Source organism: Chaetura pelagica, unplaced genomic scaffold (assembly GCF_000747805.2).
Source record: "Chaetura pelagica isolate M959 unplaced genomic scaffold, ChaPel_1.0 scaffold477, whole genome shotgun sequence".
In the NCBI taxonomy this organism is placed as follows: Eukaryota; Metazoa; Chordata; class Aves; order Apodiformes; family Apodidae; genus Chaetura; species Chaetura pelagica.
The window spans coordinates 636,488-654,460 of NW_009953956.1; the positions used below are offsets into that span (position 1 = coordinate 636,488).

At 42.7% G+C, this 17,973-nt stretch overlaps 1 protein-coding gene across 1 annotated transcript in view; it reads right to left on the minus strand.

Moving 5' to 3' along the window:
* LOC104392475 (chromosome unknown open reading frame, human C10orf90) overlaps positions 1-17,973 on the minus strand; it is a 68,320-nt gene that overhangs the window by 11,980 nt on the left and 38,367 nt on the right. The window contains exons 4-6 of the mRNA XM_010001878.1: positions 4,009-4,278; positions 1,682-1,875; positions 367-565 (exon numbers count right to left, since the gene is read on the minus strand). Of these exons, the coding sequence (XP_010000180.1) occupies positions 367-565; positions 1,682-1,875; positions 4,009-4,278 (663 nt within the window). The remainder of the gene's footprint in view (positions 1-366; positions 566-1,681; positions 1,876-4,008; positions 4,279-17,973) is intronic.

The window sequence follows — 17,973 nt, forward strand, 5'->3', positions numbered from 1 at the left end:
GCTGAAGAACACAACTGCACGTGACAACTACAAGAAGTCCTCAAAGAATGATCAAAAGGTTCGGGTTGGAAGGGACCTAAAAGCTCCTCTAGTTCTAACTCCTCTGCCATGGGCAGGGACACCTCCCCCTAGACCAGGTTCCTCAAAGTCTCCTTCTGCCACAGGCCACACAAAACATTCCATCCTCACTAAACCATCTCTGTGCTTCAGAGACTTTCTGCTCTGAGCATCAGGGTGCTGGGTGGGGTGAGACAGGAGCAGCAGGGCTCACGCAAGGTCTTGCGCAAAGTTGAGACGGAAATCCAAGAGATGGGGCAAGATCTCAAGGAGACCTACAGACCTGCTGCTGGCCACAACTCAACTTACCACTGAGAGGGTGAGGAATGGTGTACTGCCTCTTCTTGCTCCAAGGGGATGTTGAGGAGACCCTGCGACCAGGGGCTCCCGGGTGGCTGGTGGGACCATCGCTCTGCCGGGCCTTCCTCAGCTGCACCATCTGCTCCAGCCTCTTTAGCCTTTCTCGGGAGCGAGAGATGAACTCAGGCTTCAGGGCTTCTAGTGCTTCCTAAAAACAAAGGAACCACTTCCTTTTAAAAGAAAAAAAAAAAAGAAAGTGCTGTGCCTCTAGCTTGTCAGTGAGAAATGATCGATGGAAATGGTTGCTCGGCTGCCCCAAACAGCAAACTGCCTCCTTGCTGTTCCTGCTGGTTTGTCCTGTTAGAAAACTGCCTTGGTGTGAGATTACCAGATCAGACAAAGGAGAATTTCTGAAAAAAAAGATACCTTGACTTTCAGAAAACATATAGAAATATGTAATTCAAGCCTTCTGGATAACTTATCCAAATTGCAGGTTTTGGTGTTTGCCTATTTCCTTGTCTCACCCCATTGCTGAAGCTGCTTGTCACTGACAGTTCACAAACTTCCCTGTTCATTTATAGACTGTCATGCAGACCTATCCATCCAGAAGGGAAACACTTTCCAGTCAAAGGCTGCTTTGACATTTAGGAATGGCTTAGGATGGAAGACATGGAGGTGATTGGCCTGCATCACTTGTTGGAGGAGAAGGCAGGGAAGTTAATCTGCTGCTGGGGCTTGATGTCAACCTGGGGTCATATCCACCCCTACAGCAGCTACTTGTGGTGCTGGACCACTCATGGTGCTGGATGCTGTGCACATCTGGGAAACTGGCAGATTCAAGGCACAATTTCAAAAGGTTTTTTTTTAAAATAAGGAAATCCCCAGACTTTCATCATTCCTCTCCAGGTGGGTCTTAGAATGGGGAGCTTTTACAGCCTGGCAGCCAAGCAGCTTATGCAAGTTACCAAACTTCAATGGAAAGGAGAAAAAAAATCAAGGAAATGTGAAATTCTGCCCTCAGCCACTTCCCAGGAAGCAAACACCACCCACAACAGGAAAAAAAATAAAGGAAGAAAGGTGAAAAACTGGGAAAAGGGGGAAAACCAGTGAAAGGGGGTATAAAGAAATGGAGGGGGCAGAATATAAAGAAGGGGGAGGATAAAAAAAAGGGGGAGGATAAAAAAAAAGGGGGAGGATAAAAAAAAGGGGGACAGGGGAAAAGGAAAAAGAGGAACAAAAAGAAGCAAAAAGAAAAAAGGGGAAAAAATAAAATAATCAATCAATCCATCTCCCTCTTAACAACACCACCAAATGACTGTCCTACCCGCAGTGTCCATGGGGCTGGTGGCTCCTGCTCAGGCTTTGGGCTGGTTTCTGGCCAGGTGAAGATGGTGTTTTGCTCCCAAGAACCATCTGGCAGGCCAGTGGTGGACAGTGTCACCCTACTGGCTCCCTCCTGCTCAGCCTCCTCCTTGTGGTCCTTTCTTTTGTCACCTGAACCACAGAATTCATAGTCACCTTGGAGAGATTTAAAAGTTCATTAAGAGTGCATGGTTAATTTTTTATTGGGTTCTCCACCTCATTAGACACAGAGGACAATTTCTGAAATAAAAATGCCAAGGTGTTATTAATAGGCCTCATTAAGCAGACTAGATCAAATCTAATCATAGGTGCTACTCACTGCCCTGTGACATCCAGAGTATCTTTCACATGTAGTCAGACATCACCAAAGAATAATTAAACCACTCAGATGCTGAGCTCCATTTGCTGGTGGTAAGCCCCTGGAACAGGTTGCCCAGGGAAGCTGTGGCTGCCCCATCCCTGGCAGTGTTGAAGGGCAGGTTGGATGGGGCTTGGAGCAACCTGGGCTGGTGGGAGGTGTCCCTGCCCATGCAGGGAGTTGGATCTGGGTGATCTTTAAGGTCCCTTCCAACCCAAACCAGTCTGGGATTTTATGATTCATTTCCATTTATTGCACCTATTGTAGGAAATAACATTCTTATGGCCCTCAGTGACATATCATTCCACTTTGACCATACTGAGGCTTTCACAAACACTGCTCTTGCTTTTGCCTTGTTTTCTATTTCCATATATCAGGCATCCATGGCAAAAAAAATGGCAAACAAAATGTTAATATGCATTCTAGCATATTCTGAAAGCTGTCCATTCACAAAGTCCTCCATTGAGAACAAAATATTGTCTACACTTATAATTATGCTTTAAGACTCAGTGACAGACACTCCCTGCATGATTTAGGGCCAAAAGAGGCTAAATGCTCAAAAATCAGAGTTGACAAGATTCTCATTTAGAGGACAGGACTAATCCCAAGTAACAAAGGAACTTCAGAAGAGCTCCAGATGAACTATTTTGAAAAATCACACTGGAGTTCTTCTTCCTTGCCAAACAATTGGATTTCTAGAACTAAATATCTGGGAATAAAGCCCATTACTGTTTTATTTCAATTTTTGGTTACAATAAGCTTAAAATATTTTCCTCTGTATGACATATTGTACATATTATATTGTACTTAAAAAAAATATTACAATGATCTGTGTTGGGCACATTTGCCTTATAAAATCCTGAACTCTTTCCTCAATACTGTTCTTGTTAACATTTTTTTTGAAAAAAAAATTAAAATCACACACAACAAACGACTTGAAATCTGTGAACATGAAATGAAACTCCTGGATCAGCCAGGTTTCCAGAGGTATCAATTAACTTTATCATTGATAGATCTCAGTGGATGCTTCACCTTTGTAAAACTAAGTGACTCCCAGTTAATGAAATGGCATGATTTAAGTTCAGGCACTGAAATCAAGAACAAAAGCTTCTCTCATCCAAACGGGTGTTTTGTTCTGTAGCTTCATCTCCAATAAATAAAATGTTTTGCTTATCTGTCTACAGAAAAATCTGCAAGGAAAAAAAACACACTAAGGGAAAATTTATAAGACCACCATAGCATTTTTATTCTTGGGTTGAATTTCTCCCAAACCTATTGATAGTAAAGCCAAATCCATCTTTAGTGTCTCAGTTGTCTTCTGCAAAAATAACTTCTGCATGGATGCAGCTGCTTCTCTCTTCTCCATTTGAGTAAGTGTTGGACTTCAGACACCCAAACAGGTGTTGAGCTAGAAGAAATGATGTTTGATGTGCTGAAACCTTTGTGATTATCAATTGTTATTTTGTTTTTCTTCACTCTGCTCTCTCCCAATGAAGTGTTTCATGCTCTACTTGTGCACCACATAGTTCAGGCTGTCATGCCAGGGACAAAAAATAAGAGATTGCAGAAATGAAAGAAAGGTATCAAAACTAGGTTGTAAAAATAACCTCACTTCTGGTGTTTATTGCTTGAACTGGGAGTGCTTGAATCTGCAATTTTAATATTTTTCAAAGATTTTCTGGAATCTGCTTCCAACATAAGCCCATCTCATTTTAATCTTGTTTTCTATTAACCATAGCAATGTATACAGGCAGATTAGATGACTGATCTCTCACCAGATGACTCATACTCAGCACTTAAAGCTGGACAAAAAATGGACTGACTTTCCATTATTTCACTTTTTTTTTTTTTTTTCTTCATTTCTTTTAGACTGATCTCATCTTATTATTGAAACCATATTCTGAACGACCACAGTAGGATTTGTACCTTACTTTTTAGGAGCTGGTTTTGCCTGTGGACATTTTCTTCCGAGGGGATCCCCGATGAAGTTTTGATATTGCACATACTGCTGGAGACAGATACTTTTGGTTTCAGGATGCCCTGTACTTGGATTTCTTTGGATGTGGAGGGATCTCTTGATGAGCCACCAGTACCAGCAGTTGCCTTTCTGGATGCTGCATCTGGAAGAGAGCCAGAGGCTGTTGCACTGCTCCTGCCCGGGGGGCATTGCTGCTTCTTGCCTCCCAACAGCATTTGTGTTCCTGTGAAAAATGAGAAAACCAACTCTAAGTTCATGGGAAATTTTTCCTCTCAGCCCTCTACTTCCCATAATTTTTTATCTCCTGCAAAATCACTTCGAGTTGTGTATTTAAAAAGTTGTAACAGACACAGATTGTGCCATGACAGCCACACAGCTGTACTGCAGGAAAATGGTACTGAGATGATCACAGAACTGTTTTGGTTGGAAAATACCTACCAGATCATCAAGTCCAGCCATTACCCCAGCCCTGCCAAGGCCACCACTGACCCATGTCCCTCAGCACCACATCTACAGGGCTTTGAAATCCCCCCAAGGTTGGTGACTCCACCCTTGCCCTGAGCAGCCTGTTCCAATCACAAGGGATACTCCTCATAAAAATAAACTCCCATTCTACATAATACACATATATATATTTATACACACACTCTGATGGGCAGCATGGAAGAAGTCAAGATACCTCTGACATGAAGGTAGCCATGTGTCTTTGTCTTGTCTCTTATTTTGTTGAGAGAAACTTTTCAGATTGGCTAAACCTGGTCAAAATGACAGCTAAGGATCCAACAGTGGCTCTGATGAAAGCTGAAGTGGTTTCAGGATCAGGGTTTTGACTTCTCTGTGCTCGAGTGGCTGCCTCAAAAGCACCACCTGTCTCCAACATTTCAGGTGCCCTGTTCTACCTCTGTGCAAAGCCAGAGAAAGAACCAGCAGCTAAAAGGTCTGATTTATACCAGATGTGCTTTCCTCCATAACTGTTTAGATGAGAAGGAACTCCAGAAAACTGTGTGGACAAATCAGCACACAGAAGTGACCATATCCTAAGGGGCATTTTAGGCAGAGTTTTGAAGGGAAAAAATGTGGAACAGTAAAGAAATGAATAAACCAGGAAACGAACTCCAAAGAATTAGGGACAGCATGGAAAGGGCACCAGGATGAGTAAGGGGTGGTGAAAGGAGGAGTGGAAGGGAACTCTTCTATGTCCCTACAAACCAGTTGGCAGTAGTCCTTGGTAGGCAGGAACCCCCTGGGCCATGCACACAGCATGACTCTGCTATTCCTTTTTAATCCTGAGCATAAATTGCCTATCAACAGTCCTAGTCACAGCCTGAGCTGAGACCTAGAGATTTATGTAGATAGAAGAGATCAATAGCTATTACAAAAGCTCTGAAAGGAGGTAACAGAGAGATTTGGGAGGCATAAAGAAAAAAGCCCAACTCGTTTCAGACCTAACCATAAACCCAAACAAACCAGGCAGGGATTGTCCCATCCTATATTGTGGAAATGAGACATTTAATAAACGTCAACTGGTGTTTCCTGACAAGCACTTCTTTAAAAGCAGCCACATAATTATTTTCTCTGCTGACTCATTCTCAGCAGTTGTCCCTCTCTAAACTCTTCTTTCCAATGGCTTGGTTAAGGAGAGAGGGAAGACTGGAAGTGGTTTTCTCCTTTGATCCAATCCATGGGAAAGGGTGAGATGGCACATTATGTTAGATAATTCCTTATCTCACAGTTGTTAATTAAATGTGTGCAGTGTGGGGCAGGAAGTTTCCCAATCACTTTACCAATCCTTAATTAATTCCCATTAGATAAGAAATACCCTTAGCCACAAAATTATGTTCCCACACACATTTTGGTGATCTGGGTGGCTCATGTTTCTTTCTGATCATCCTTGATTTCTGAGGAAATCAGAGGCATTAATGCACAACATCCAGTGGTTTTCCCCTACCCTGCAGATCTGAAAGCTTTCAACACCTTGTGTTCCTCCCCACAGCTGCCCATACAGGGAGAAGAGACAACTTCTCAGGGGATCCTCTAGTGGGGGAATCCCTGAAGATCAGCACAGAAAGGAAAAATCCCCTTTTTTTCTAGTGAAATTCATGGAGATGAAGCCCATTCTAAGTGATTTCACTACCATACAGAAAATGCAGTCAAAGTAAGGAAGTGCACCCAGAACTCCCAAATTCTAAGCTGGCATCCAAGCTCTCCCTCTTCTCTCTGGTACAATTTCTTTCTTTCTCCTTTTTTTTTTTTTTTTCCACACATTGCAAATATTTGCCTTATCTTTTATCAAAACTTAGCTCTTTCCTCAGATGAGAAGTTTTGCTGCCAATTCCCTCAGCAACCTGGACAGACTCAATTCTGTGCACACACTCATTTGGAACTCATGCATATAGAGTGATCCGTTCCTTCGTTCCCTGACTGATCCCACACCTGCAGTTACACTGTGTTTCTGCAAGTGTTTTATGACATATAGGGGGAAAAATGCATTGGGACAGATTAATGGGGTCATGGGCATCAAAGAGCATTGTGGGAGGGGGCAGAAACCAGCAGCATGGTAGGTGAAGATGAAGAAAGCAGCAGGTAGCATGAAGTAACTGCAGAGAAACAGAGGAGGAAGTCTTTTCACAAAGGCAGCCAAGATATTAGAAGGACAGAGGGGAAAAAAGAAAAAAAAAGAGGGGAGTTAAGCCACAGAAAGAACTTGAATGGAAAATAGATTATCTCTTTAAATCATCTTTCAAATGAAAATATTTTACTGGCTAGCAGAAGGCAGAGAGGAGAAGAAAAGAAAGTGGAAAGGAGAGAGAGTTTTTGCTCATCCGAGGCAGCATCCCAGTAGGAGATGATTTGCCTTCCTATCAAGAAATGGTCTGTGCAACAAATATGTGTGTTGTGAAGCCAAACAGCCTCTTTGCTGAGACTGTCAGACTGCTCAAACCACTGTGGTGTCCCCAGGAGGGGCTATTTGCTATGGCTGGGCAATGGTATCCAGAACTACAGACAGAACAGTCAGGGTGGTGGGAACGGGGAGACGAGAGTGAGCGGAGGAGCTGCCTGAGAGACACATTCCTCCCTTCCACAGCTTAGAACAGGGGGCTGAACAAAAGGAAGAAGAGTTGCCTGGAGTATTCACACTCCATTTACTCCTAACTACCAAGCTAGCTATTTGTGGATACTGGCTTCCAAGAGTAAGTACAGTAACCTTCAAGAATGGAGAATTAAGCCCCAGGAAATGTCTTGCATGCAGTGCACATGTAGTCAGCCTGCCCTTCTGCACAGCAGCCCTTCCCTGTCAAAAGAAATGCCACTAGTGGCTTTCTGCCCATAAGGGCTGAGGATTCCCACCAAGATGTGGATTAGAGAGAAGGAAAAGAAAGGTGTGAACAAAACTCGGGTCTAAAATAAAAAAAAAAACAACCCATAAACACAACAAACCAAACAGCAATGGCTGCTTAGCATTTTATGACAACAGGATGTCTAAGAAATAATTAAAAAAACCAAGATGTCTTATGAAATTCAGGTACAAAAGCACTGCATGAGAAGTGCCTTCCTTAGATCTTGTACTAATGTTATCACTAAATCTTAATCTTTATTAGATTCACAGGATGGTGGGGGAATTTTTATAGTTAATTAAGGTGATAAGAAAAGGTGTGCCTTGGTCTTGCCTGACACCCAAGGCAATCAGAATAATAATAATAACAACAGAGCCAACTGGTAAAGTCTTTCCTCTAACTCCCTCTTGAATAAACTTTTCCATTCAAAAGGCACACCCAGGAACAGTCAACCCCCAGGTAAACACAGCAAAGCCACCCAGAAATAGGCTCCAGAGATCAACTGCCCCATCCTCAGAGCAGCTCCCAGGTGCCTCACCAACCAAGCACAGATGCAAATAATAGCTAGAAAAAAAGAAAGAGGCAAAGGTACCTAAAGGTAAGATCACAGAGTTTCACTCTATACATTCTGGATCCATTTTTAATACACAGTGTGGGGAATTAGGACTGTTACTCTCATTAAGACTATCTGGAATTGTATATCTAAATCCCCACACAGCAAACTGGAAATATATATGGCCCTCTGAGAATAGCCAGAATTGCAACTGGATGACTAGCAAGAGATGTTTTCTCTATTACCCCAGCTGAAGAAAACTTTAGAACTAATGAACAGAGACATGCAAGTGTAATGCTTTGGGAGATAGAGAAGAACTGAACACAAAGAAACAGAAGGCTGAATGACCCCATTAATAAAATTCAGTGAATACAGGCCTCAATTGTAAAAGTTCAGCAGCTTACAGGAGAAAATTTAAAGGAACAAAATCATAACTACATTCAGAGAAAAGCCATCATTGCCCTGTGCAAGAAAGAAAGAGACAATGTTCAATTTTTACCTAATGACTTAGTGAAAACCATATGATATTGGAGGAGTTAAAAATATTCTGTAAAACCAGGGGTAGGTTTTCAAAAGCTCTTAAAAAAAAAACAAGAATCCTTGATCTCTGAGTAAAATAAGTATATTGTTTTACTGTAAAAGATCTTTTTACATTTTCCTCCCTCTCCCTTCAGGGGGTTTTGCTAACAGGAAGTGACCCAGCATTACAGCAGGTTAAACTTGCCTTTCCTTGAAACATGGGCAATCAGGCAAACATACCCTTTCCCATTGTTACTCCTTTTTTTCCTTTCTTTTCACTTTACAGCAGGATAATGCGGCTTTTCATACTTCCCTAGAACCCTCTTCCTAGGGTTTCAGTGTGGACTTTTGACAATTCATGACAAAGTGCTGCTTTGAAATAGGCCAAAGCTCATTTTCACAGACCCACAGCACCACAAATCCTCCATGGCCATGAGGCAAGCCTGACAAGAGGTGGCCAGGGAAGGAGAGACAGAGTGTTGGGATTCACTCCGTGCCATGAATGAGACCAGCCATCTACCTGAGGCTGGCTTTCCATTAGAGACCAACTGCTGGGTGGTTCTGCTTTTGTTTTAACTTAATACAAGCCCCTTACCCTGGGAGGCTGAACGCTCCCAGACCTCCACGATGGGAGCTGATGCTGCCAATACCCCAAGCAGAGAGGAGCAGCAATTCATGCTGCTTGGAAGAAACTTCTACCTTCTTCCAAGATTTAGACCCAGGCACGTGTAGGTTGTGCAGAGCCCACACGTGCCTCGAGTGGGCAAGCACTGCTCGTAGTCCAACCCAATCCTGATGGCAAAGGCTGATGACTCAATTCCTATCATGAATCCAGTATCACCACTGCCAAGCCGTATGATCTTAGGTAGAGGTAAACATCATCTCAACAGCCTGGTAACACAGAAAAATGGAAACGTTGAGAGCAATGACAATATCATAATTTATCTCAGCCTTTGGCAAGGGGTGGGAGATAGGATGAGTAATTTATGGCTCACATCACTGCTGAGGAAAAGGCAACACTTTTAATCAGTCAACAACCTGCAGTTGGCAAGGAGTGCTACAACATTTAGATGCTTTATAAAATTTCTGCTGACCAGCAGTGGGACCTGTGTCCCCAGCTGCCCTTTGGTGTTTGTCAAATGACTCTCTTGAAAACAGCGCTTAATGAGTCTTGGATTTACCTTTCAGTAGAAACCCAGAGCTGGATCCTGAAAAAATGGGGCTGTGCCACATCCTCAGTCCCATTCCCAGAATTGTCAAGACAGCTTTGTAAGCTTGGAGGGAGGAAACCATCCAGGCTGTTACTCCCAGTGAACACTGTACCGATACTAATGCTCCTTCCAACAGCCCTGCCTGGTGAGGATAAAGCTGAATTATCTCACCTACATCAATAACACCTCAAGCTAAAAGTCTAGATTGAAAAATCATCTCTACCAAAAAAAGGTTGGCTTTTTTTCTAGATAGATCTTTTGGTTTACCTTAAAAATATATATATAATTGCCAGCTGTGAATATATTTCTCAGAAGGAAGATGCTTTTCTTTTTGTAGATGCTGATATTTGACTGGAGAAAGTTGTAATCATTTAAAAGAGAAAGCTTATCAACTGTACCTAAGAGCTATTAGGCTTCAAACTTCCAATCAGTCCAGAGTAGGAAGAACCTCTTGATGTCAAAAGAGAGATTGTTTACAGAAGGCTTTTGGCAAAATTAATATGGTCCAACACTTGGCTTCAGAGCAAACAATCCCACAACACAATCAATCACAACGGGCCTTTTTGTAGCTGCTGTCAAGATACTTTCTCAAAACACTTTGCAAATCATTAATCAATCTTCTCTCTTGGTGTTAAATACTTACTTCAGGGAGCTCCTGAGTAGCAGCATGCAGCTCAGGACAGGATGGGATGCACAGACCTGGCTGCACAGAGAGGTTTGGTGGAACAAGAGTGTCATTCCCAATGAATGCAGCAGCCAAAAGGAAACGTTCCTGCCTGGCACCTGCAGGAGATCATCTTACACTCTGAATCATGAGTCTATTATTGCTGCAGTATATTTTAGTGGTCAGGAAATAATCCACCCACATGATATGATTTGACTGCGTGCACCAGTGAGTTTCCAATACCCAGCTGGTTGAGAAGAGCAGTTGTATATTTTGCTATACAGTTTTCCCCTTTGCTTCCTATGTGCTGGGACAGGATAAAAGGAAAAATATTCCCTTTGCATTAAACGTTTCATAATTTGGAGATTGGTCAAGCACCTGGTAATTATTTTCTCATTGAAGATAATCAGTTTTAGATTTTAGACTCATGTCTTGAATCATCTTTGTTTTTCTTGTCATGGCTTTTTGGCCATGCTGTCTGTAACAAACCCAGCACTCTCAGGCAACTGATCCTTAGACTGGGAGGATTTCTGTTGCCACTGTTAACAACCATGGAAATGGTTATTGAAAATATTCTGAAATTTGCTGCTGTACTTAGGAGACATTCTCTGTAACACCCATGTACCAAAAATCTGCAAGTTAGACACCCATGTTTGCATTTCAAGGATGTCATGCTGGAAGCTATCAGGTGCTATTGTGCTCACTCAAGGAGTAATCTGATGCAGTGTGACTTGAAAATATACATATATTCAGGATGATTCAGAACATTTAAATGGTGATTTACAGGGTAAGAAATGTATCAACCATTTGGTATTCTCATCATGTCAAAGACACCTACTGGTTCAGCTCTTTCTGATAACTCCCTGCAGCCAAGCTGAGCCAAGGACTCATTTCACAGAGTGCAGAGGAGTTGCTCCTAGTTTAAACCAAGTGTAAATAGGGTGGAAATGAGGCCCTTTTCTCCAGTGGCATAATGCAGGCACTGGATCCACGTAACCCATCTCTCCCTTTTAATTGATATTTTAATGATTCCAGTACTCAGCCCTTCACAGCTTGCCTGGAGTGCTAGTGAGGGACTTGCCCCCTCCAGAGTCTTTCACTTCCAGTTGTCTCACATTTTTACCACCTCTGACAGATCAAGACAGAAATGTCCAGCCTGAACAAGATGGAAAACCATGGAAAAAATCCAGCTCTTAACTTTCACATGCCAAAAGGAAAGCCTACCTAGAATTTGGTTCTTCAGCAGCAATATGAACATTTTTTGGAAAATAATGCTAATTTATCAGTTTCACTCATAGAAATGCTGCCCATAACATAATTAACAGGGCACACATCCTTCTGTCTTCCAGAGAAATTATGGTATTTCTATCCAACAAGTTCATTGCTATGCCCCATGGTATAAAATTGAGCCTTTAAAAGGTTCCTGGGCTTTCTGAAGGTGGAGAGCTCCTTCAAATCCAAATTATGTTATGGCCATGTCCCTAGACAAGTGAAAAATAACCAAACAACTCACACAAACCCCCCAAATAACCACCCCTCATCCATCCATGGCTGCTTGTTACCTAAAACCACAGAGAAACTGGTAAAGAAAAACTAGCTCCATAAGAAAAGATGAAAATATATCACCACCAAATCACCAGCACCAACACTGGAAACCAGCTCATGGGCAGATTTGATCTACACAACCCTGAACATCATGTCTCCCTCCTGCTTATACCTATTGCCTGCAACCTCCAACAGTAGCTACGTATCCATGACAGGAGTGAAGGCCACATCACTCCTCTGAGTCCCATAGCTTGTCTAAAGAAGTGGAGTAAGAAAGAGTACCCCTCTATATTGGTTCCTTGATTCTCTTGTACCCAACAAGCTTCACTATGCCTTCCTTCATCAAACCAGATGATGGGGAAACTGGCAGCAGGCATTTGAAACAGAGAGCAGAGCTCAAGAGCTTGGTACTCCACAAATGTGAAAGGGTCCTCCAGAGAAGAGAAAGCATCCTCTTCCTCTTAATGTTAATTTTAAACCCTCCAAGGTAAGGAAAGGCAACTCCTATGGTCTATCATAGGGGTTAGGGTCTGTTTTGGAGGCTGGCAGCAGCTTCCAGAGTCCCTCATAACCAAGGGTTGCCAGTTCCTCACCCTGTTTTTGACATCTGTAAGGTCTGAGTCCTCTGTTTCTCAGCATCTGAGACAGCACGTGGCGGTCACATTGCAGTGTGACACAGACCCAGTGACACGAAACGTCTAGACTGAGAAAAACTGACAACCTCCTCCATCCTAAATTCATACCAGATGAAGAGAAACATCAAAGGAGCTCCTTTTAATGGGTTTTTTTGGCATGTGGTCCTTTGTTCTCAACAAGTCGGCACCAGCTGCTACGTCCATAATGCCAAGTCAGTAACGTCCCCGGCCAGATCCTTGGCTGAAGTAAATCAGTGTCACTCCTCTGAAAGCAGATCTTTCTATTGGTTGACATCAGCTGAAAATTTGGCTCCTCATGCCTAGCAGGTGCAAACTGAAGTAAAATCTTCTGTACCACACATCCACATTTCTCCTGTCTTCACCACCACTGCTGCTGTACACATTTGTGGGCTGCAGAGCTAATGAGCATCAGCTGGAGCTACTCAAGTTTCTATACAATAAATTCCATATTGTAAGGAACAGCAATCATCTAATTATATCTTGTTCCTGTGTGCATTTATATCTGTATTTCCACACACACCCCAATCTTGTACTCCAAGTTATTGCGTGGTGACTTTCCCACCAACAGAAGATGAGGTGAGAACACCAGGCAGGTCACATTCATTCATTGCAACATTTCAAAAATTATTTACTAATTGAGAGCAAATACTATCAATAACCTTCAGTTTTAAGCTTGTCCACACTGGCCCATCCTAATGACTGAGAATATATATTAGTTTAAAGGTGACCTACAAATATTTTCTTGTTATAAAACCATCTCAGACACCGAGGGCTTCTTAATGTGTGTTTCAAACAAAAAAGTTCTCTTGCTTTGCATGTAGCAGCAAACTGAAATCCCACAGCACCAGTTCCTCTGATTTGACTTCAATACAAATGTGTGTATAAGTATATTATATAGAGACATGCACCAAAAATTTAAAATAAATCTTGAAACCAATTAAAGTCTAGTTATTTAGTCCTTAGTAAACATGTTGCTGGCTTTGGCACTATGGAACTCTTGCTTAAGAAGGAAACAGAAGCCTACAATCATCAGGGGCCATCCAACCCCCCAAAAGTCCAGGTCCTACCCCAGTTTCCCCCAACCTTTTCCTTGGGTTGCTTTAATTAAGTAAATGATGCTTTCAAGTCACCTGCCATTCTCTCTGGAGAGAAAGTATAAGCAACTACAACACCAGCTCTCTGATCTGCCTCATTCACTGGTTCAAATGTGGTTTTCCCCTTCATAACAACATCATTTCTGGGCTCTGCAGGAGAAGGGCCACAGGCAACACTGCCCCCAGACACCTCCTGTGCCAGAGCTGGCTCCCAGTGCCAGCACTTACTGCTACCTGCACTCATGCCTGCATCACCATCACATCATGTTCCCCTTCCATTGCTGACTTATGTCATCACAATCCTGATTTTCATACTTTTGGGCAGTCCACATAGAACTGTGATTCATGAGATGCCCTTTTGTCACCTCCCCTCACCATCCTCCTGCATCCTCCACATCTCCTGCATCTCAACGTAGGGTTGTGTTACCATCCAAACCAGACTTACACCTCTCCACCTCAGCTGTCCTTCCTGAGTAACTCTCATTTGGCCATGACAACAAAAGAAGAACAAAAATGTAGGTGTTATAAAAGTTGAAGGTACTTGGATCTTTAGCACAGCTGAGGGTTGTGAAGGTGTTTGGGCATCGAGACATGTAACAGTATCTGAGCTTCAACAGCTACATTTAGATATTAGCAGTTATAATCCCTCATAATAAAGTGATGACACTGTTTAATCAAGAGGTCAAAATGAATTTAAACTTGTCCCATTTTCTTCTCTTCTCCCTTTTTAAAACAATTTAGCGTAGAGCCCAGTAGATTGTAAAAGATGGATGGAAAACTAGATATTCATGTGAAATATATTCTTCATGAAAAGGAAGAAATTAAAATTAAAAATGTTCCTGTCCTCAGCAGAAACAGGACTCATCTCTTCATTTTTAACTTACCTTGCATTTATGAGACATGAGCTGCAGACAGTAAAGGAAATTGCAGCCTTCCCTTAAAAGCAGTGTTAGCAAATTCTGACAGCTTGTTAAAACCCATGACTGAAGGCAGGGTGATAGTTATCAATCACAGGGACCTCATGGAGCTTGGCCTGGCCTTGCCCTTGGTCATATATCCAAGGTGGGTCATGTGGCTCTCAGTAGGGACATTTCACATGAACAGGTACAGGTTCCTAAAGCTGCCCCAGCATTTTCAGTGCAGGCCACTCGTCTAAAATAAACACAATCATGCCCTACAGCTCTATGTTCTCACACAGTTTAAGTCTGATTTCATGTGTAACATGGATTTTCCAGCATTTACAGTCCAATTCTCACCAGATAATGGAAGTGAAGTGCTCAAAGTCACAAGCCAGTGGTAGACAGAGTCCATAGCAGTGAAATCACAAGATCATATTCCATCCTTGGAATGCTATAGCATGAAATGTGGCTTCAAATGCTGCATCTGAGAGATCTGGATTTCTAAGTGTAATGACCATCTCCAAGCATAGCCCAGGATTTATATTTCATTAATATTCCTAAAATATCCTGGGGCACATTGTAGAAATATGCACCTCTGGAGATTATTTGGTCCAACCTCCTGCTGAAAGCAGCCCCTTAGATTAGGTTTTACAGCTCCATGTAAAACCAAGTCCTGAATACTTGGATTTGAACATGAAATAGTGTGAGTAACACTGTTCAGTTCATGAGCAACTTCACTTTGGTGAAGTCACATGAAAAATTAGACAAAAAGACACTCCAAAGAGGCCATGACTCACCCCCACTGTAGGAAATAGGAAACCTGGCCCCAACACCTGTAAAGCAGAGAAGTATTTGGGTGCTCATTCCACTTCAGATCCTAATAAGGCAGCCTATACGTTCTGGAAAATACATTTACATATTTCATGCAGAAAAAGCCTACCCCTGAAAGTAAATTTTTAATATTTTTTTTTCTTTTTCCATGGTGATGTTATTACCACTTGTACTTCTGCTGGCAGGCAGGTACTGCCTACAGCTGCAAGCAAACGTCAACTCAAACTTTCTGGGTCATCAGAACTGTGATGTGCAAAATGGTCTCTGCAGTTCCCTCATCCATAAGACAACCACGTTAAAGTATTAACACAGTGTCAAAAGTTGTCCCCTGCCCCTTCTTTGGCAGTTCTTCCTTCATGCATAAAGAGCAGGCCAAAAGTGAATGGGGGGAGATTTGAGCTGGCAAACATTGGAGGAGAAAATGTGTTAAAGAGTTGGGACTCTGTAATGGCACAAAGGCCTTTGCTGATGGGGTGGTTATTTTGCTGTGCTCCTAAAGAAATACTTTGTGATATAGGTCTGGTCATTTTGAGCTGGATACACAGAAGTGCCACAGCAACAAGCAGGAAGATCACATTGCCCCATTAAAACTTCCTTCAGATATTTAAAAGTAGTCCAGGAAAAAAGAAAACATCCCTGCAGGCTGTAGGACTGTACCAGATTAGTACCAGAACCAGTTATTGGACCTCAGAGGTCACTTCTCTCCCTCACTTCACCCATTTTCAGAACGAAAGGGAACTCACTTTTTCATTTTTTGCCAGACTAAAATCATACCAATTGCCTTTCATTTTAATGAGCAGTGCAGATGTCTCCTGCATGTAACTAGGATTTCTTATGATTTGTCACATGTAATGACTGAAGGCAACACAGGGGCTCCTTACTTTGGGGATCCTGGTGAGAAAGACTGTTTTGAAGCATTATTCTGGCTGTTTATACAAGTTTCACACAGGAAAGTTGTAGTAAGCTGATAAACACCTTCTTATACATTACAAAGGGTCTAATAAAGATAAATAGATGTCTTTACATTCTACATGATTGCTTACACAAAAGGTGGAAGCAGTTAAAAAGGTAACACTTCCCATGTTTATTTACACCTGTATTCTTATGTACACAAATGGTGGAAACCACTTTTCAAACCCCTGTATTTCATTTCTCAGCTGGTTACCTCACTTATTTCCTCTTTTTAGTAAAACTGTGGAACCAGGAGCAGCCTCCTAATTCACTTTCTACTTACTTCTAGTAAAAGTGGTTCTTTCATGAACACCACTGTATCACCAGGGCCAGGGAAGGCTCAATATTATTTGAATCCTTGTTTCTGTGGTTTATCACAGAGAGAACTTAGATGGTGCTGAAGAAAGCCTTGAATACCCTTCAGGAGGATGTGGTTATTTGAAATTATTATGATATGCAATGAAGTCTAAAGCTTAAATACTTAATATGCTGGTGTCAGTCAATGGCAGGTCCTCATTAACCCACACCCCTTCCCATTTCTTCCTTATTTTAGCACCAGTTGGCATCTTCCCTCATTGGGCCATCCCCCCTGCAAGAACAAGCAACCTGGATTACACTTAGAAACACAAAGGAATATTTGACCTCAGGCTTTCTTCAGCAGGCAGCCCACGGGGTTCCCTGGAGCACGTCCAGAGAAGGGCAGCAAAGCTGCTGAAGGGCCTTGAGAACAAGTCTTCTGAGGAGAAGCTGAGGGAACTGGGGCTGCTTAGTCTGAAGAAAAGAAGGCTGAGGGGAGACCTCATCACCCTCCACAACTGCCTGAAAGGACGTTGCAAAGAGGTGGGTGCTGGTCTCTTCTCACAAGTAACTGGTGATAGAACAAGTGGAAATGGCCTCAAGCTGCACCAGGGAGGTTTAGACTAGACATTAGGAAGAACTCCATCACTGAAAAGGATGTCAGACATTGGAACAGTCACCATCCCTGGATGTGTTTAAAAGTCATCTAGCTGTGGCACTTGGGGACATGGCTCAGTGCTGGACTTGGGAGAGTGGGGTTAATGGTAGTGACATTGAAGGGCTTCTCCAACCTAAGTGATTCCCCCCCTGCAGAGCCACACAGCTTTCATGTAAGGGCCTGACTCTGCCATTACTGACACCACTGGGTTCTCTGTGGAAAAGCTTGGCTCTGCTGATAATTTTCATGAAGGTTAAAGCAGGAGGCCTCTGAACACAGAGGTGCCTTCTCACCACAGCCTGATCACTGCAGGAGCAGCCCCACTGATCTCAGGCACAGGGGCAGCCATGGCAGCAAGGGATGGAGCAGCCTGGGTTTTGACATCACACAGCTTTTAACCTCTTTTTTCCACTTGCACACTGAGAAGGTGAAGGTACAAACAAATCTTAGCAAGTAGCTTATGTTCATGTTCTGACCCTTAGATCCAAAAGGCCATGTAAGAACAGGGTAATTGTAATAGATGTAGCCCAAGGATACATGGGGGCCAAGTTCTAACCTTAGTGCTTTTGGGAGACACCAGACTCACTCATTGACATTCTTCCCATCTACATTCCTTTGCTGGAGAGTCAAAAAACTCAGCTGTGGTTGTCCAAGCTGTGAAACTGCAGCCACAGCCCCCAGCAGCAGGAGCTGCACCACGCTGGG